This window comes from Primulina tabacum, chromosome 5 (genome assembly GCF_025594145.1).
Source record: "Primulina tabacum isolate GXHZ01 chromosome 5, ASM2559414v2, whole genome shotgun sequence".
NCBI lineage: Eukaryota > Viridiplantae > Streptophyta > Magnoliopsida > Lamiales > Gesneriaceae > Primulina > Primulina tabacum.
The window spans coordinates 12342466-12363031 of record NC_134554.1 but is presented as its reverse complement, the minus strand read 5'-3'; the positions used below and the strand labels follow the sequence as shown (position 1 = coordinate 12363031).

Sequence of the window (20566 nt, the reverse complement as noted above, 5' to 3'; positions counted from 1 at the left end):
GACTTACATTGTTAGTATCAGTCATAGCTTTTGGAAAAGCGACAAACACTCGATCCTACATTATTCGATTGTAAAGCTAGAAGAAACATGTTGCATCAACTTTTAGTTTTGAATTCGTCCCTTACATGTTACTCGATTTTTAAATTTAAAAGCATTCTACAGTTTTCAAATATTATTATAGATTGAATTATAATTGATCCTTTTCAAATTGGATAAATATAGAATAAAACTCATTGTAAATATTATTAATAAAAACATTTAAATGAAATATTGGATTTGTCGATAATCAAATAAGAATTAAAAAAAATTTATCATTGAGTGAGAAATAAGATATTTAAAAAAAAGTTATAATTGACACAATGAAATAGTGCACCTACATGCATTTATCACTGTATTTTGCAACAAAAATTGAAACGTCTCGCTCATTTTAAAAGTGCGGAAATATTTTTTTTAAGGCTAGCATTTATAAATCTACATTTAAAATAATCATATTTATTTGAACACAAAAATAGCGCGGTTTAAAATAACCAAACTCGTCCAAAACCACGTAAACGTAAACGTGTAAAAATCATAAAATCATCATCGTAAGAAAATGTTCATCTCCTCTCAATTGCATAAATCGTAATGCGGAAAACATGTGGTCCTCGGGTTGTGTCACCGCACCAGGTCTGCCTACTCAGAGTTCGGCACCTCCAGTCTCCTCAACATTTAGCTCACCTGCATCACACACGCCTAGTAAGTCTAAAGACTCAACACACCTGTACCAGGAATAACAAGTACATATACACACCACACAGCAGTGAAAAATATCATACTCAACATATCTTTCATGAACTTAAAAGCATAACGTAAATGTGTTGTGTAAAATCATATCGTGTCAAAGCATGTCATCTCATGTCATCATATACGTAAACATGTCGTATCCTTTCAAAACATGATAATAATCATAGCATGTATCATCGTATCAACATATACGTGTTAAAGCATGTCAACTCATGTCATCATATACGTAAACATTTCCTTTTTAATTGAATTCAGTTCATTAGTTGTGACTTTCGTATCAGCTCTATCGTATCAACTCTATCGATGAATCCATCTACATGTAACCGTAGTACCCGGCGGCGAGGGACATCAGCGACAGCATTACCCGTCCACTGAGCCCGGGCCTCAGCTCATCATATCTCATATCATCGTATACATCTACATCGTCAGTCACAACCAAATCCCATACTTCAAAATAACATCATAATCATCACTTAATAAAAACATGTATATACGTAACTTTTCCTTTAAACCAAGCATGCAATGTATTTATCGTAATTCCATAAAATTCATGAATGTGAACATTTAAAAACATGATAAAATATGCTCAGGGCGCTGCCAGGACCAACATCTCACCCCGGGTGCAAAATGACCATTTTGCCCATGTAAACCCAAAAATTACCGTTTTCTCCCTACACGTAAAATTTCATGTCTTTGACATTTTCTTAATTCTATTGACTGTAACATATCCCAAATAATTATTTTAAGCCTACGTGAACTTTCCCATATTTTTATTTGGCTTAAATCGATGACTTAAAAATTAATTTTTAACTATAACATATTAATACGTTTTAATCCCGAATTAAACCAAACCTTATCATAAAATTCCCAAATTAAAAACTTAAACTTCTAATAATTATTTGAACTTAAATAAAATTTTCCAAAATTTTATTAAGCTTAAATCTAAGCGTTTCAATTTAATTCTTTAATTAATGTTTCGTGCGGCGACTAAATCCCGGATAAATCTAAAACTCATTATTTTGATCCGAAACTTACCAAACTCTTAAAAATGTCCCAAAACATATTTAAAAGCATTCCTAGATGTAAACTCGAGCTCGTTTCATAACTTAACCGAATTGTTTTAAAACTTGGACCGGGGTCCCTATTTAAACCCGAATCGGCTCTAAACTCAACCAAATTTCTCCCAACTTTTTAGCATATCTTAAAAACACTTAAAAGGTCCTAACCCCCCTAAAACCGAGCTCTTAAACACCTGAACCCTCCTGGAACAGCTGCTGGAAAAATTCAGCGAGCCACCCAACTTAAAGCTTATGCACCTACTCGAGCTATTCACCAACCTAGACCGCACCACCTACGACCAGCCATGACTCGACCACACTAAGACCACTCTAGGACCCTACTGGACCTCATGAACTCACGGCTAACCTCCCATGTAAGCAGCAACTCACCACAACCACTAGTCTTCCCAAAGCGTCTAACCCGAAGCCTATTTCCTACCTTCTGCACACCGCGACTAAAGATGGTTCCAGCACGTGTTGAACCCTTTCAAGCCTTGTCTCAGACCCACCAGGATCTGGTCTAAGGCTCGGCTAGGTCCTGGTGTTGCTAGTTACCTCTGCACGCTAAATATCCCAAGAAACGAGCTATCCCCTTGAAGCACTCCTCTCGGCTAATCATCTTGCAACCACCAGCAACAATTCTAAACCCCAAAACACCACCTTGACACCAAGTACAACCCTTAAACAACTAAAAACAGCAGCCCCTTGCACCACAGAAAACAAAGCGTGAGTTATAGTTCAGAAAATGGAAAAATGCAGCCAACCCGTTAAATCTTCAAGCATGGAGTTAGATCGAGATTTTCACACACAGAGCAACATTTAACAGCATATATATAGCGTATATGATGCAGAAATAAAAGTATGTGGCGTGCCTTAGAAATTTGATGAACAAAACGAGAAGAGGGAGACCCGGATAGATTTCTTTTGCAAGAACAAGAGAACACCGACGGAAACTTCAGCTGGAAATGAAGAATACAGAGGGGATATTGTGTAATGAAGGGGTGTCGGTTGGTGGGGAGGGTAGTGTTAAGTTTAGTAGGTCCTTAGGTATTTATTAGTTATTTAATTAATAAGATAATGGTTCTTAGATGGTCTTTTAAAAATTTAAAAAGAGCTTTAGGCCCAATAAATTCAAAAATAGACCCATTAAATCCAAACATACTCTCGAAAAATATTTCGTGTTGAAATTTTTTTTTAAATATTAGTCGAACCCCCAAAAAGTTCCCTGATTCGATAAAATTCGCGTACCGTTAAAAATAAAAATCATGCGGTTAAAAATACCCAATAAATCCCAATTATTAAAAAATAAGTCTAAAACATCTTATATTAATTAATAAAAATTAACCATGTAATAAAAATAATTTTTTTGAAAATTTCTCGGTCTCCGATCCTCGTTTGAGCGCGAAATGAAACTTAAAAATCATAGTGCATGAACTTTTAAAATTTCATGAATTAAATCCTGTCATGCAATAATAATGCATAAAAATAATTAAACACAATTTAATAAAATAAAAATACATTTTATGCTTTAAAAGAATTTAATAAAATACCAAAGAATTTAATAATTTGCATGCATGTGGTTCACGTGGACTTCAAAATTTCGGGACATTACAATCTTCCCCCCCTTTAAATTGAATTTCGTCCCCGAATTTCGCTTATCCTTGATAATAAAAAAAATTTAGACTTAGTTCTAGTATCCCAATAGTCCACGCTTCCACGACGCTACTCTGATAAAATAATAAATCTTAAGATGTCCTTATGTCTCTTTGGTCCCGATAAACTCTACCTTCTAAATCCTCGTTTGCGAAACTCAACTTATAACGACCCATGGTGACCTAGTTCCATTTTTCTATAACCTCGAATTTCAACATTTATCAAACATCCCAATATTAGAGATGTCAGTCCGAATTTTATTGCGTCTTACTTTTCTTATACTATACCCATAATGTTCATTGTCAATTTACATGAAAGAAAATAATAATCAAATAATATTGTAAATAAAAAAATTGCAGATCATTGATTGTCAAAAAAGATTTTAATAATTGAATATTTTAATAAAATATATGTATTATTGAGAGAATATGACAAATAACAAAAGAAAACAATATGATAAAAAAATATATGAGAAAAGTTTTAGTAGTCCAAATCTTTTTTTAAAATTTAAAAAATATATTTTTTTCCTTATTAGTTACATATGCTCATTAACACGAATTGTCAAAATTTACAATACTATTATCATTATTTTTTGTTGAGTTAACTAATTTTATTTCAAATTCTAATTACTTCAACAAATGTTTCCCACGTGCAACGCACGTGCATTATTTCTAGCGTGTATATATATATATATATATATAAGAACATTGTTACTCCCTGACCAGTTTGTAATGCAAACCTAAAATCTCGTTAAATATTTGTATCCAAAGATAATAAACATTCGGTGGGTGTCCATGTATGCCATTAATGGTTATTAATGTTATAGGCTTCTGTTGTCTGCGGAGTTTCTTTTAGGCTGTACTATTTATATATTGATTTGACTTTCATATATAATGAAAATAATGATTAAATTTAATTCTTGGTTTTTTGAATTGTGCTAGGTTCTATAGGAGAAAGAAATATACATGGGTGTTACTGTGCAAATTAACGTAAGGTATGACATCGTGAAACAAAAATAGTAATAATAATATAATAATTTTAAGTTCGGACAGTATTTTGCAAATCAACAGTAAAATTCTTAGAAAATATGGGGTCTTCAGCCACGTGAAGTAGTGCTACATCAATATTATAATATTATTGACTCGTAATTATTGCCTTTGTTTGAGTTAGTTTATCGTAATTATTGTTCGGTTTTCGTGGAAAGCCAAAACAAAGTTCTTTTATTTCGATCATAAAATTTTCTTGGTTTTGGCAGTTCCTCAAATGAAAAGTTAACATCTAATTAAAAAAATTCCATGCCCCTTGAAAATAACTTGAACAAGACATTGTAAAACTAAGAAAGTTATATATTAAATTCATGGTCTTTTTTTTTTCTTTTTCTTTTCTCTTTTTATAAATTAAAATTGCACAAAAAAAGTTTTTTGAATTGTGCTACGTTCTATAGGAAAAAGAAATATACATGGGTGAGTTACTATTGAGTGGACATTTGATATACTTAAATCACGGTTCAAAAAATTCAAAATGAATCCTCTATTTTCATATACGACCCAAACAGAGCTTGTATTGGCTTGTGTTGGATTACACAATTTTCTTCTAAAGAAGTTTGATTTGATGAATATCAAATTGAATCAGATAATGAAACTCAATTGTCTTCATCGACACAAGATTATGAATGTGACAACTTTGATTAGTTATTTGATACTAATTAACAACAAGAAGAAAATGCTAATGCATGAAAGGATATCATAACCAATAGAATGTGGAGTGATGTTTATCAAATTATCAACAATGATTAGATTTTTTTAATTAAAAACTACTCATTATTTTGATTGTTCTTTTAATAAAATTATATTACGAACTTGTAAAAATATTATTCATTAATATATTAAATTGATATAAAGAATGAAATTTTGATTTCAATAAATTGGAAAGTTCATTTGTTGTTTTTCATAAATTAAATTGATTTATCTTTTAAATAGGTAAAATTCATTTTCATTCGTAAATAAAATAATAACTTAAAATTGAAGAAGTTATCTATGTCCAAAAATTATTTAAAGAAATTAATAAAAAATAAATCACAATTATAAATCATAAAATTTAAATAATTCTATGAAAAAGTTTACAAAATCTTCAAAATCTTGAAAAAAAGTCTATAAAAATCGTTGAAATTTCTTTTACAATTCCATGAGATTCTATAAAAGTCAATAAAAATCTATAACTCGACAAAAGTCCATCACTTAAAAAATTATTAAAAATCTTTAAAAGTATAGAATTATTACACCCTCCTTGAACATAGTCAAGAATTTATGGACAATCTTAAAATCATGGGTTAGTAATTTTACTTTTCAAAAAATATAATTGTGGTGTTATTTATTGCATATTTGGTAGAGTCGCTAGTTACTGCAAGAATATAAATCGATATTTTACTTTACATGAGCAAGACTATCCTGAATGCACTTTCATAATTCATAGGTAAGGAAAACTTGGAAAGTCTTGCTTGTATATTTTCTGATACTTCAAGAAGATAATCATGTTCACATCAGCTCAAGGATCTGCACAAAAGAAACACTTTTGAGTTAATGAATTCTAGAGGGAATGTATGACAAAAGTCTGAATCACAACCGCGAAGTCGCGTGAATTTAAGTAAAAAATGTCTATGATTTCAAAGCCATATAATAAATTTGTCGAGTAGAATGCCGTATAAAATCACATACGTGTATAGGCATTTCAGCTATGACCAGACCACTGGTTTCTTCAATGGTTTTAAGAATCACAACTTCTCCCCCGACAACCATGTTGATCACAATGCCATCTACATGCAAATCAGAAAAATATATTATCAATGAATTTTTTCATATTTTACACATGAGAGGAAATTTCACAACCCAGTTACAAAACATGGGGTTGGGGGGCCTGAGCCTGAATTTAATTTCCTAATTTTGCATATATTATTCAAGGAACACAAATATAAGGACAACAGTTGACATTTTTCCAATACGTTCATTTGCTACATTGTCACTCTTCCTTCCTTCCAAGTAAAATTCACATAAATTGAATTGAAGACAAACCTGATGATAAGCATGTGGCCATGCGCCTCGTATATGTCTCCTGTTTAATACATTACAAAATTTCAAAATTGGGGATTCTAAACATAACACATTCAAAGCATTACGTATAGCGCGGTCCTATGTCTATTATTCCGAACTTCAAACAATAGTTGGTAATAGGGGATATCTCTTAGTCATGTCAACATTTACTTGTTAATGAGCTTCATCGATGCATAAATAGATCATTTTCTGTATAATTCTAAATTTTATTGAATTCAATCTTTACCAGCTCAAATACTTGACAAATCATAGTGATTGGAATTACTTTATTTTGTTGATCTTTCTGTCCAGGTTAACTCTCAATATATTTTCCAAACATAAAAAATCAACACGTTGACTAATTTTGATAAAATCAATTATTCAATATGTCCACATCTTGAACTTTATATCGGACCAGTATCAGGCTATCAGCGAAAAACCAAGAAATCTCAAGATGTTGCATCGTTTAAGAGTGACTCAACACTGCATAGGTGCAGGGGTTAAAAACCATCATCAACTCTTGCTATGCATTAAAAAATGAGCGAACCCAAAATATATTATTTACACTAAGAAATTTTCCGGTATTCCCTTTTCTTAACATGGATTTGAAGATATTCTTTCATATGAAAAATTAGAATACATGAACTCTAATTATTATCATAACTCTTTTATAGTAAACATGTGTAGTAATAATGGTAAACTGAGAATTAAATCTCCCTCTGAGTAGCCATCATCACACAGAAATTTTCAAATTGAAATGCTGAACCAGCTGTTCAATATGAACCACATTTAAAACACAAAAAGCTATTGATACACAGAAAACATACCTTCTTTGATGGCAGCTCATAATTGATCAGAATGCGAGCGCTAACAGGTGACTCACCCGAGCCAATGAGCGGAAGGCAGGCATCAGTAACAACAATCACATTTGACTTTCTCTCCTCTTCCTTTCCTTCATCTCTATCAATCTCATCTTTTCCCATTCTATTCCACCTCCCTGTTGTCAGTCTGAAGTTATCTAGAATCCGCGCTCTCTCTCCTTCAGAAAGATCACTGTACTGCAATTGCAATATATTAAAAGTTAATTGTACTACTGCATAATTGGAGGAAAGCTGAGCTTTTTTTGTAGTCTATACTGACACTTACTAAGCATGAAAAACAAATAAACTTAGTATCAGTAAGTGTAGAAAGAATTTAGCTTTGCATTTATTTTTAGTATAAGTTTTCAAAACTCGAGATAGGAAATGGTTAAAGATAGTGTCACACATATACACCAAAGATTGGAGAATATGTGTCCGAAACTAGCAACAAGGTGCACACATGCATATTAGTCGGACATTAGGCAATGACATCGACCTAAATCAACTTAACAACACTTGAATGGACCACCATTAAGATGATATTAAATTATTAATAGCTGAACACGTTGAAAGAAGGTGTTATATATATCTATGGTCTTTAGTAGTAAATCCCGATCATCTAAAATAGCATAATGTCACCATTTTACTAATCACGTCATCATCAAGAATATGGCCACATAAAATACAGTAATCAGCTTTTGTTTCCATAATTTAGTAAATGTAACTATAAAAAAGGAATTATACGAATAAAAGATTTCACTTGCTACGAAGCGCGGGCATAAAACACTAGCAAAGGGTATGGGAAAAGGCGTAGACATACCAAAGAGGAAATGTTGAAGTAGGACGAAAGATTAGAGACATTGGAGCAAACAGCATCGAGTTCATCACGTGTGCTGCAGCAAACTACCACTGGAAGCCAAGGCCGCCGCCCAAGCATCCCCAAAAGATCCACTAGGGTTTCCTGTAGCAAAAAGTTTCCCATTTTTTAAACAAAAGTCACAGTTAAATTCATATACCAATCAAAAGTAAAATTACTATTTTGATGGTTCCTAAAAAAGAAATTTAAAACCAGCTTGAATTGAAGTCTGTCGACGGCGAGGTAAAAGTGGCGCTGCGGGCTGAGCAAACAGAAATGGTGAATCAATTTAGATTATTCGCTCATATTCGTTCAAATGCACCAAGTATAAAAATAATTCACACAAAAAAAATAACAGGAAAGAGAGGAAGGGTACCTGAAAGAAGACGGTGGCGAAGGAGGGGTGGACAGAGATGATTCCGAGGAATCCATTTTGATTCCTCGTCTGGAGAATGGAGAAGACTACTTTATTCTGGTTTTATCGAGCATCGACGGGGAAGCAAACGCTGACTGAACACCAAGTTAACAAGAAAGTCGCGTTTTTTAAAGTCGCACTATCGCGTGAATGATGTCTCCAAGCGTGAGACTTTTTGACGTCACGTTAACCATAAATCATGACAAAACTATATCATAGAATTTTTAAAATATACCGAAAAATACATCTCTTGACAAAATATTTAATTTGAAAAATAACAAAATTATCACTGTCATTTTGATCTTGCCTTCACGTCAAATGTACACTTGTGCTCCGAGTAGAGAAGATTTAAAAGAAATTCAATTTCCCCAATTTTAATACAACCAAAATACTTCATATATAATGCCATAAAATAATCTATTAATAAATGAAAATACGATGATAAGCGAAAAGGAAAGGCAAAAAAAATATAGGATAATATTGATGAAGGGCTAGGCCTTCAACACTTGGGTTGAAGGGCAATTTATTCTATTAGATTATGTTAAAGAATTCCTTCTGTGAACTATATGATGAATACAACTCAGAAATTGGGTGGTTCGGAAACTATGAGTTGATTAATTAATAAATTAAATATGGTGGGTAATATGTTTAATGGGCTTGTAGGAGTACAAGTTCAACATAATAAATAATTAAAGTTTTAATGGGTCATGATTAAATTAATTAAAACTAGCACAATTAATTAAATCAAGCCCATTAATGTTAATTATGTCATTAGGCTATTATTTAATTATAAATAACACATGTTAATTAAAAACCTAGCCTACCACAACACAAGGTCTTCGAGACTTTCACTTTCAAAGAAAAAAAAAACGGCCACCCCCCCTTTTTGAAGGAAAATTTTGAGCCGTCTCTCTTAATTTTCTCTCCTACGCAAAATCTCTTCCAATATTTCTAATGCAATTTGGAAGAGGATCAAACAATTCAGTCGTGGACCTGATTAGACGAAACGATCTGTTATACCGGATCGGTTGGTGTCCAGTGATTAATTCACCAAAGGTATAACGATTTTAAACTCCCTATATATGTTTATGTTTAAATCATACGAGCGTCCAAACATATTTTGATTGTCAAAATAAATATTTTTAAATCTTCAGCTGCGTTTGGGCGTGTAGAAAATCGAGATCCAACACATGGATGATCGTAAACTTGAGTAGCAGAGCATAGCCTTGAAAACATTTAGCTAAAAATCTTCCAAGTATCGGAATGCATATGACTAAATAGACCAATAGATCGAGTCGCTTCCGACACGCAAGTAACTAATTAGTTGGTCATGCCATCAAAAATCCTGCCTGAACAGGCAGGCCAACGGGACACCGACTTTCACTTTCTTTGTTGATGACCAAAGCGTCACATGAATACATCACATCAAACGAATAAAATTTTCAATCTCCATCCATGGCTTTTTTAGCCTTTTGAAATACATAGAGAGCGTCTCAAAGACTCCAAATAAAAAAAATAGTGGACACAAAAATCAATGGTGTATGTTATATCCAACACATCAAACACAAAAGGATGAAGAAACAATGGTTTCAGAAAGTGAAAAAGCACTAGTAATCATTCACTAAACCAAACACTAATAGAAATGACCGTCCGCACTCTTTAATGGGGGCCTGTGCACATTTCTTCACCCACTGGATATTGTACTTTAGTCAGCTTTTTTCCCTCAAAAAGATGATCAAATCCGGCTCCCTAAATGCCACTCAGAACCAAAAAATTATCCAAGATACAGGCGTGAGGTACTTGAAAACAAGCGACCTGGCTTATCACTTTAGTCGGCTTCTTGCTTGTAACTTGTAAGCCAAAGTTTTACTTTTTCTTTAATTATGCAAAATCCTTCCTTTCACTATTTGCTTGGTTGTCACTAGATTAGACTTTTACTCTATACTTGGAGAAATGGAGCCCTCCATCAAACTCAAACCATAAAATAATTTCAATCTTATATCTTTAGGATCTAGCATTTCACAAGTTTACCGTCAAGAATATCTATTCATCAGTTTCCTTTATAGCATTCCGCACTCAGTTGTGATCAAGAAGCTTTTCGAAGAGAGCTCTGCTCATCAAGATCGGTATAGTTTAGCCTTCTATTAGTGCCAGCCTTGGACTTCATTCTTGCATCATCATCAAGAGCATCAATAGAGCTTGAATTGGTATTCCATGAGTATGGGGTAACAACTGTTTTTGGGGACTTGGATTTTAACACCACAATCCTCCGCAAGAGACTATAACAGGAAAACGTGTGATCCTGTCGAAGTATCAAGGATTAAAAATGATGAGCGGAAATTAACGACTAAATACTTGTTAAAAACCGACTCAAGTCACCTAATATCAAGAAAATGCAACCATAATAAGGAAAATAACTCACCTTTTCCAACGATGGAACTTCATTTATCTTAATTTCAACTATATTTCTCGTTAATCCGTAATCACAAGCTGCTAGAACTGCTGCTGCTGCAACGGTAGATGGTGGATGTTCGGCTACATTAATTTCTGCATCAAATAACCGAAAAATCAAAATAATTTTTTTCCCGAAATCGTATGTAAGTACACACTGTCTTCATAAATCTAGATTACCTTCCATCAAAAGCAAGGTTAATTCAGCGGCCCGAGTTGCCAGTTCCTTATGCCTGAGTTCACCACAGAACTTGATGATGAAATAGTTAAGATAAGCAAAAGGAGTGACACAACACATCCTCCATTCCAAAGTAGTCAAGACTATTAATTCCATTCTCTGAATCAAATTTCCTTCGAAATTATAATCATTTACACGATATTTCGATAATGGCTGTGGTTCAGATTCCTCCATTTTCGCAGCCAAAAATAAGCAAACAAGTGATAGCAATCGAATTGCCCACAACATTCCATCCTATCAATATCAAGAAAATGTATCAAAAAATCACAAACTTCTGCAGAATCTCTAAATCACGTGTAATCAAATTTCAAAATCGGACCCAAAAAGGGAAAATCATAAAAGGTTTAACTCGTAAATTTTTTTAAAAAAAACCTGAATCGTTTTTCTCGACAGGAACCGATCAAAATAAACCAGTGATAAATAAGCAGTGCCGAATTGGAATCCAAAACGAGCCCTTGTCTATAAGCACCAAAAAAAAAAAATCACATTAATCCAATAAATGGACATGCATAAAGAAAGAAGAAGAAGAAGAATTAGCACAGTCACTTGGAGAGCAAAAATACGGGGAGAAACACGGACATCAAGAATCCATTTGATGGCATCCAAACGTGCAGAATTCAGCCATTTTCTTTCACTCTTTACAGGACAATCTTCGATGTTGGATTGAAAAATGGTTTCTCTTTGAATTAACATTGCAATATGCTCGCAATCAGTCTCTGAAACAGAACAAAAAGCAAAGGTTTCATCTTTGTAACGGCCCTGCTCCTTTAAACACGACTCGTCTTCTTCGCATAGAAGGCTAGAAACTGAAGTTTCAGTGTCCTCCATTTTTATTTTGGTGCAAAACTTGGAAACTCAGCAACGATATATATATATATATACACACTATATTTATGTAGAAGATTTGATTTGAAACTGTGATCGTACGATGAGAGAATCTAGACTCACCCAAGAAAGACTCACAAGGTGCGTAGGAGGAGGGATGTGGAGTTGCGAGTTTTGTGCCGCCATATTTAGCGGAGGGTATATGAAGAATAAAATATACAATTTAAAAGAAAAATTAGCGATAATATGAGTTTATTTATTTATATTAACGATTGATTTAATTTAAATAATATAGTTTAAATTAGTGTATAACTCGTAATTATAATAATACAATGACAAATACTAAAAAAATCGAAATTTCTAATGGGAAAATATTAATTAGAAATTTGATCGACAGATATAAAATATAAGTGAGTTAATGTTAGGTTTAACTTATTAAACCTCTTTTTTGCAAATTTAGATTTCTGGAATATCATTAAATAAGAGGATTTGAATATTTTATGTACGTGTACGTGTCACTCTATAAATTGTTGCTTTTTTGTTATTATTATTAATGTCACACTGTTTTGATGAAAAAATATATAATAAATGCACACTGTTTTAATGAAATATATATATGAGGAATTTCTTTAAGACCAATCGTTGATAGCGTAATTAAATGGCACACACATATAATTTGTCATATGGTTTTAGAGAAATTTTTTAGTAAGATGGTATTGAAAAGGGTTTAAACCCGACTCGATATTAAATTAGTCTCGACGAGATGGTTTTAGACTTGATCAAGCGGGTTCACAAGTGAATCCGGGGCGGAAATGATGAATGCCCCATACTCGCCACTATAAATATACATGTACTAATATTATTTTTACAATATTTATATTTTTTTATTGAATGATGTATACATTGATCCCTATCATGATATAATTTTATTTATAATAATGCGTTTAAAATGAAAATATATAAATATAATTTTTATTTTATCATAAACTGAATATAAATTAGTAGAGTTGGGTAATATTAATGGTTATATTAACTTTAATTATTTATTAATTTTTAAATATTTTTATTGTATAATGACTAAATTTTAAGAAGTACATAATTTTTAGTGGGTCCAACCTAAATTGGATTCGTCGAGTTCGAGGGGCGAGGCAGGGATCTGATTTGGCAAAATCTGTCTAGACCTTGTCATCCTTATTTTTTATATTGAAAATTTGAAGGAATTTAATAGATGACAAAAAAAGAAATTCACGGATATTTTAATTTTGGTAAATAATAAATTTTACATTCACAAATTCACGTATCCATGACGAACAAACATATCTTTATTCAATTAATAAGTCTTTTATGAGATGATATTATATATCTTTATCCGTGAGACGAGACCATACCCTTATGCAAAATAATAAGTTATACTTTTAGTATAAAAAATAATATTTTTCAATAATGACACAAATAATATATATATCTTACCAAATTTACTCGTGATACCGTCTCACAAAATTTTTTTGTTTTTCAATTTATTAAAGTTAAACTTTTTATTAATTAATTTTGGTATGGTGGTTAAGATGTTTGATAAGTTCTTATATACTTTCTAATCATTCAATTACATATATCATAATTTTCTCTACATTTTATTTTCCTCCTACTATTTTAAAATTTTAGAATTAATTAATTTTATTAAATAAAAAAATTACTTCATTATCTAATTTTTATACGGAAAACAGAGGATAGCGTGTGCTATGATCGATCCGCTAGTATCTATAATGGGAGCATATGTGGAATTCATTTCTTTGTACAAAAAATCTGAATACAAATACCGAATAATCTGTTGAAATATTTTTTAAGCAAAATAATTAATATTATTATTTCCTAAAAACTTAATGAAGTACGATAAGTTTTGGGGAAAATAAACAAATGGAAGTAGACCGTTTTACCTATACCTGCTGTATTTAGCATTAAAAAATATATTTTTTTCTTGCATGACTTCGTACACTTGATTGTTCAAGATCTCGCATCCCTGCTGCTTATTTCAGTTGTTCTCTGGAAATTTTACCTTTATATTCTATAAATTTTTATGTATCTTTTGTGTTATCGGTTTTCGAACGCAGTAGCAGCTGCAAATCCGTTGCGGCTTAAGGTATCATTCCTCGTGTGTGGTATACCAAAGTTACCCAATCACATGCTATCTTCATCAGAACTTCTATCGTACCGTCGCATGTTGTATCTGTTAAGTACTGGCATTGGTGCAGTTACAGGTATTCTGAATGATTTCCCCGCGCCCATTGTAGGTCTATCCTGCATTCTGCCTACATCTTTGCATACATTGTCTAATATGGAGAGAAAATCTCGTACGATCAAGAAAATCCTTAGTGGATGGGCCTCTTTCGCAGCATCTCCATGGAAATACTCGGTTACCTCACTCACGAGGGACAAGGCTTTTCTTTCTTCGGACTTAACCCGGTGTATTTCCTCAGTAGCTTCATCAAGAAACTTTTTCATTGAATCACAGAATTTACCTTGCAGGTTCTGTTTCTCGTGTTGAAGAACCAATCTAACCTTCTCAAGTCCCGTTTCAAGTTTGGAGACGTAGCTGCTCAATACATCTGAGTCCATTCCTGCTGCCTTTTTAACACTTCCAAGTTCTTTACTCAAGCCGGATACGACACGCAATCCTTTTTTCTTGAACTCTTCTTCTTGAAAAGTGGTTTCGATCGGCAGATTTTCACTGGTTGGGTCGGGAACTGCTCCTTCGGACCTGATTATCTCTTGGACGACAAAGTGAAGTAAGGTTGTTTTCCCATCTGTTCCCTTTATGTCCACTAATTTTAATAGAGTGTCTAGTTTAAAAGCCCGAGCATCACCACGATTAGTGCCATCATTCATTCGGTTTCCTGTCCTTAAAACAGCTTCAAGCAGCTTAAGAAATAGGCGGCTATTCTTCAATTCCTCACTCGCCTCCTGCATTGTGGAATGATCCACTTGTGAGAAGACTCATGGACCTTAAACATATAGATTTTCAGTTACACTTGAATGACAATGTTTAAATAAATGGTCACTGTTTTATTGGACAATCTCTCAAGAGTTCCAAGTTTTGGACATATATTCCCTAGTCTGCGGCTTATAGATGTAGGAATGGGCTAAAACACACATTTTATTGTTGGCTCCCCTCCCATGAGGTCGAACTTTTGGGAAAAAATGTTTCAACTTTCAGTGTGCACAAAAACTTTAAATCATAAAACACATCATCATAGAAATAGCCAAGTTCAATCCAATAATTGGTTGTACCTCAAGGGTTTGAAAAGATTTTTGCAAGTAATTAACTTCTGCATCAAAGTTTGCTCTATATAGCATGGCTTCTACTCTTTTAAAGGCAAATGGGATAGAGAGTATTGACTTGAGGAATCTCTCTGCGGATCCTAACTTAAAGCCTTCATCATTGTAGTTTTTAAGTTTTATTTCCTCCTCTTTGGTTGGCGCCATCTTCACTAATGTCTCCAAAAGCTCAGGACCCAATCCCTCCGGATTTCCTGCAGCATCAAACAAATCTTCGAATAAGCGCATCATGAAAAATTCAGAGGGATAATCAATACTAGATGTCTCGAATTAAATTCGAACCCCTGTCTATACATTAAAAGAAATAAAGCATTGTAGGTTGGGAGTCATTATAATAACTAAGCACCATGCCAATTTTCCAAAACCATAATGTATGGTATATTAGCTTTTGATTTGCTCGACTCTGAACTAGAATGTCAATTCTGCTCTGTTCACCTCTGTTCTTTCGTTGTATTCTTGTCCCTTCGATTGCCGTATTGCGGTAATTTACACAAGATTCAAATGTTTTTCATATGCATCTGAACTCGTTTTTTCCTACCTGTGTGGGAACAAAGTTAATTCTTCCGCTAGAAAACTTACTGGTGGACGTAAATTTTTTCTCATATGAAAATTCACAAGTTCAAACTTGAGATTCCAAGCCTTCTCTGCATTAGTTAGTATAAAGAAGAATAGATGATTCACTATTAATGCCTACTTGGTTTAGGTTGAGGTTTCTTTCATGTCATCTTCTCATTTTAAGACAAAAAGATTATTATCCTCGGAGTGACAATTATAATTGAAGCATTAAATACTTCATCTTTAAATTGCATATTCACTTATGCACGTTTTCAATCAAATTACTAAAGCCTCCTTGTCAACTAATTTTTTTGGTACAGATTATGCATTTAGATAACGACACATACCATCTAAAAGTGCTTCACAAACTTCTTCTCTTGTCACGTTCAATGCTCGCAATAAAATGGCAATGTTTTGGGATTTCTTTGGATCCAGCACTCTGTTCTCCTGATCCAAAGAAGGGATCACCAACTTCCTGCCCTCTTTAGGAACTGAATTAGCAAAATTAAATCCGAAAAGGGATTCCATCGCGTCCTCATTCAACCTGTAGGAAAGGTTTCATATTAACAGATTGTGTATACATGAACATCATTTCAATAGAAGTATTGTACATTTCACTTACTGGAATGAACTTGACTTTAAATGGTCCCAAACGGTGTCCCTGTACGAGGAGGCTCGCATTTTGTCCCAATGCAAAGGCTTTAACTTGGGCTTCGATCCCTCTTTTTCATCGGCACCAAGTTTCTCTGATGAACTGGAACCTTTGCCCTCTTCTTCAAAGGAGGTTATTTTTTCACTTCTTGGGGTTGCTTTCGGACTGGGAGTCTTCAAGTGTAGCCTTGTGGCCAGTTTCAGGACTTGTAAAGGCACATTTGTTTCCACGGGTCCGAATTTTCTTGGTGCTGGGAAAGGCTGGGGAGGGGGAGGGGGAGGGGGAGGTGGAGGCGGCGGAGGTGGAATTGGTATTTTTGATGTTTGTTGCTCATAACTGCTTATTGATTGAAGCCGTCCCATATCCGGTGGTGGAGGTGGCGTCGAGAATTTTCCTGCTGCCCTTTTAGGAGTAAATGCCAATGTTTTACTGGGCTGCGATGGCCCCAAGGAAGAAGTTTCCGATGGTATAAAAGATTGCTTTATTGACTGCATCATCGCGGGCTTTGTGTCTGGGGATGATGCTGATAAACGAGATTTTGGTGATGTTCGCTTGGAATGGGGGACTGAAGTATTAGCAATACGAGTTTCTGGTCTAGCCTGGTTTAATTGCTTATTCCGGTGGTTGTGGCGTGAACCGGGAGACTCGTTGCTCATAGATGATCCTTGTGGGGTGTAAAAATTGGTGTCGTTGCTCTCATCATCTGATGAAGACATCGGTGGAGGTGAATTTATACTCGGCGGCAGCGGCGGCTTGGTTAAAGGTGGCAGCGGCTGAAGCTCGGGACTAGGCCGGTACCGTTCGGGTTTTTTTCCGGGTTTCAGTTTTTGATATGGTGAGCCATTCGCATCATCATTAGCGGTCTCATTTACCAAACTTCTCGCAGATGGCTCCACTGTCCCAATGTAGAGGAAAGTAGATGGTGGCATTCTTGATTCTTCATTGGTGAATCTTGAATTCCCATTAACAAGCTTCCGGGACTCATCAGTCTGATTCGAACGCTGCTTAAATAAATAGAAGACGAGCGCAGATACCATTACTAGAGTTAGAATTCCTGATGAGACTGCTACTCCAATTTTCTTGGCAGAATTGGTTGGCTTTGCGGAAACTGGAATAGACACCGGCGTCGTGTTGGCTGAAGTTGATGCCGGCTGCTGGCCGGCACTGCCGCCCTGATCCACCGTTGGACCAGTTGGGTGTTCATGGAAGAATGGCTGGTCTTGGTCTGGTGAATCCTGGCTTGTCGGTGGTGGTGGAGGCGGCGACGGCGGCGGCGTTTCTGAATTGGAAGGAAACAATGGTTGGTGCAGAATTCTCCTGGCTTTCTCTTCATTAACGAAATTTTGAATCTTGGGTTCTGCCCCTGTGATCAACTGGAGCATAAAAGAGAGAACTATTGAGAAAACCAAGAAATTGCACATATAATAGACTCTCATTGTGCTTTTATCTTGATAAGCTCATTTAGGTTTCTTCGTTTCCCCTTGTTCATATCTGCTCTGGATTCTAAATTCTCAGTTTTCGCCAAAATTTAGAGACAGAAAGAGAGAAGGAATGAGTTTGTAAAGGAGAAGCTTCTCAGAGCTGCAAGAACTTGATGCTTTCTTTTTCTCTCGCTCCCGGTGGGGACGATCACTTGGGAATAGCAACACTTTTCCACCTCTTGTGTTCTCCAAGTTTTCTTTTTACATTATAGTTATTATAGCACATAAACTTGAGTTACACACCTGCAAACTACTTATTGTAATTGTATTTATTTTGATATTGCAAAGTACTTATGCGGATAATTTATTTAGTTTTCCTCATTTTTATAAACACAAGTATTGATATACTACGAGTCAATTTTATGAAATTGATTTTCGATCATATCCAATTCATAAAAATATATATATATACCCAAATATTATATATATTTAATTCGTCTCACATACAATAAGTAATTGGGGATAAAAATATTTTTTTTCTATGTGATATCATGGAGATTTATGTAGCTAATTTTACAAGCAAAACTGTAAAATCGAATATGTTTAGCTCTATCTAAAACTCTGGATATAATAGCTACAAATCAGATATTATAAACCAATCAACAATATATAATAATTGAGCCAACCTAAAAATCATAGAAATTACACATAACCATCTTTTAATATCGATACTACCGGAAGAGCTCAGGACGTCTTAAGACTCGTACAAAGGATAGATCGAGATTATGAGAGAAGCCTATGTAAGAACCGGCCCGAAAAATAGAAGTATTCTTTTATTCCTGGGTTCGAAACAACTAGAGAAGCTAACCGCAAATAAGTCTGACCTCTCAACTTAACCCGAGCATTATTAGAAGGCTTAGTGAATAAGGGATTCTGTATATGTCCTCACAGCGATATCATGCCCAAACACTTTGGAACAAGCGTCAATCCTGGACCCACAAGTATGGAGGACCATACTTCGAAATCTTTGACATGTCATTTAGCGTATGTAGACATGATATGACAAGACAAGAAGCAATATGAGTTGTCAGTTGTAACAGTGTCAAACATAGAGCATGAGCATCCTTCTTCACATAAGGAGTGGCCGAACATTGAAAATATGGTCATCAGTAACATCTCCCCTATAAATACTCAGGTTTGTTTGATCATAAGACATTGAATTGACTTAACATTTACCACAAGTACTCCCCATATATTTTCTATTATTGACTGAGTTGAGCGTTGAAGTAGCCATATCGGAAATATTTCAGGCGCCCCACTAACATTTTTTGTTGTTAAAATGTCCATATTCTTCAATCTGGGTACTACTATATGTCCGGTCTCCGTTGTAACCCTGGTAAATCGTCCACCTAGCTCACCTGATTTGCCCGACTATCATAAAATATCAATATGGACGGTTTAATGTGTGCATGTTAAAAATGACAATTAATTACTATACTTAGATTTATATGCTTTAAACCGTATCATGATTGAAATAATATGTTGCTAGCGTCATACGAATTAGGATCATCACTGTTTGTTTTAATGAAAACTAATTTGTTTTACAAAAACAAGAAATGAGATTTATATAGTAAATTTTTTGAGCAAATTTTAAAACCAAATATCTACCGCTAATAGTTATTCCATATGTTGTAAGATAACAGTAACCACAATTCATATCTTCTACGTCATATAACAACCCAAACACGAGAATCGATTAGATAATAATTGTTTCAAACATCTCTCTAGATAGTTGAGACTATATATAACTAATGAAAATCGACATGTGATCATAGTTATAAGTTGTAACAAATACTACAAATGATGGTAATAATGATATTTATATATTTTATTATTCATTTATAACGTGACATGCATAGTTATATTTAATAGGAAATGGTTTTTTACGATTTTTCCATTAAAAAAAAATTTCTTACGATGTATTTTTGGCCCTAGCAAAAAGCATCGACCATTGCTCCAATCAAATATTTCGGGAGGGTTTTCTCAAATCTCCATTCGATGACACAAGTAGGAGTGAAGCTTGAGTCTTCACTTTTTGAAAATAGTAACTCACTCTCTTGTGAGATGATATCACAAATATTTATTTGTGAGACGAGTCAACCCTACCGATATTCACAAAAAAAAAGTAATACTCTTAGCATAGATAGTAATATTTTTTAACAGGTAACCCAAATAAGAGATCCGTCTTACAAAATACGACCCATGAGACCGTCTCAGTCACACTCACACAAATTTTTGTCTTTTGAAAATAGAATTAATGAACCACGGTGACCCCAACTTTTTTGTCCACGAGAAAGACTTCTCCCTTACTTCCCCATTT

General features: G+C 34.1%; 3 protein-coding genes and 1 long non-coding RNA gene across 5 annotated transcripts; all 4 read right to left on the bottom strand.

Annotated features, from left to right (window-relative positions):
- Positions 1–491: 491 nt before the first annotated feature.
- Positions 492–2849, bottom strand: LOC142544790 (uncharacterized). Its single transcript, XR_012820100.1, has 2 exons — positions 2714–2849; positions 492–717 (listed from the first exon to the last, which is right to left on the bottom strand). It is a non-coding gene; the product is annotated as an uncharacterized LOC142544790 (long non-coding RNA).
- Positions 2850–5844: 2995 nt separating this feature from the next.
- LOC142546654 (ATP-dependent RNA helicase eIF4A) lies at positions 5845–8833 on the bottom strand. The gene is made up of 7 exons (XM_075654488.1): positions 8673–8833; positions 8510–8558; positions 8261–8401; positions 7408–7638; positions 6563–6602; positions 6209–6306; positions 5845–6046 (listed from the first exon to the last, which is right to left on the bottom strand). The coding sequence occupies exons 1-7, from the start codon at positions 8726–8728 to the stop codon at positions 6029–6031; spliced, it is 633 nt and encodes a 210-aa protein (XP_075510603.1). The 5' UTR covers positions 8729–8833; the 3' UTR covers positions 5845–6028.
- A 1073-nt stretch (positions 8834–9906) lies between these two features.
- Positions 9907–12410, bottom strand: LOC142546653 (cyclin-D5-1-like). 2 transcript variants are annotated; one of them, XM_075654487.1, is made up of 6 exons: positions 12364–12410; positions 11980–12116; positions 11773–11859; positions 11343–11634; positions 11134–11258; positions 9907–11013 (listed from the first exon to the last, which is right to left on the bottom strand). In XM_075654487.1, the coding sequence occupies exons 2-6, from the start codon at positions 12091–12093 to the stop codon at positions 10798–10800; spliced, it is 834 nt and encodes a 277-aa protein (XP_075510602.1). In that variant the 5' UTR covers positions 12094–12116; positions 12364–12410; the 3' UTR covers positions 9907–10797. The 2 variants fall into 2 exon arrangements, with proteins under 2 accessions (XP_075510602.1, XP_075510601.1); XM_075654486.1 differs by lacking the exon at positions 12364–12410 and having other exon boundaries at positions 11980–12349.
- Positions 12411–14056: 1646 nt separating this feature from the next.
- On the bottom strand, positions 14057–18523 carry LOC142546652 (formin-like protein 6). The gene is made up of 4 exons (XM_075654485.1): positions 16736–18523; positions 16461–16657; positions 15511–15752; positions 14057–15183 (listed from the first exon to the last, which is right to left on the bottom strand). The coding sequence occupies exons 1-4, from the start codon at positions 18199–18201 to the stop codon at positions 14401–14403; spliced, it is 2688 nt and encodes an 895-aa protein (XP_075510600.1). The 5' UTR covers positions 18202–18523; the 3' UTR covers positions 14057–14400.
- Positions 18524–20566: the final 2043 nt, after the last annotated feature.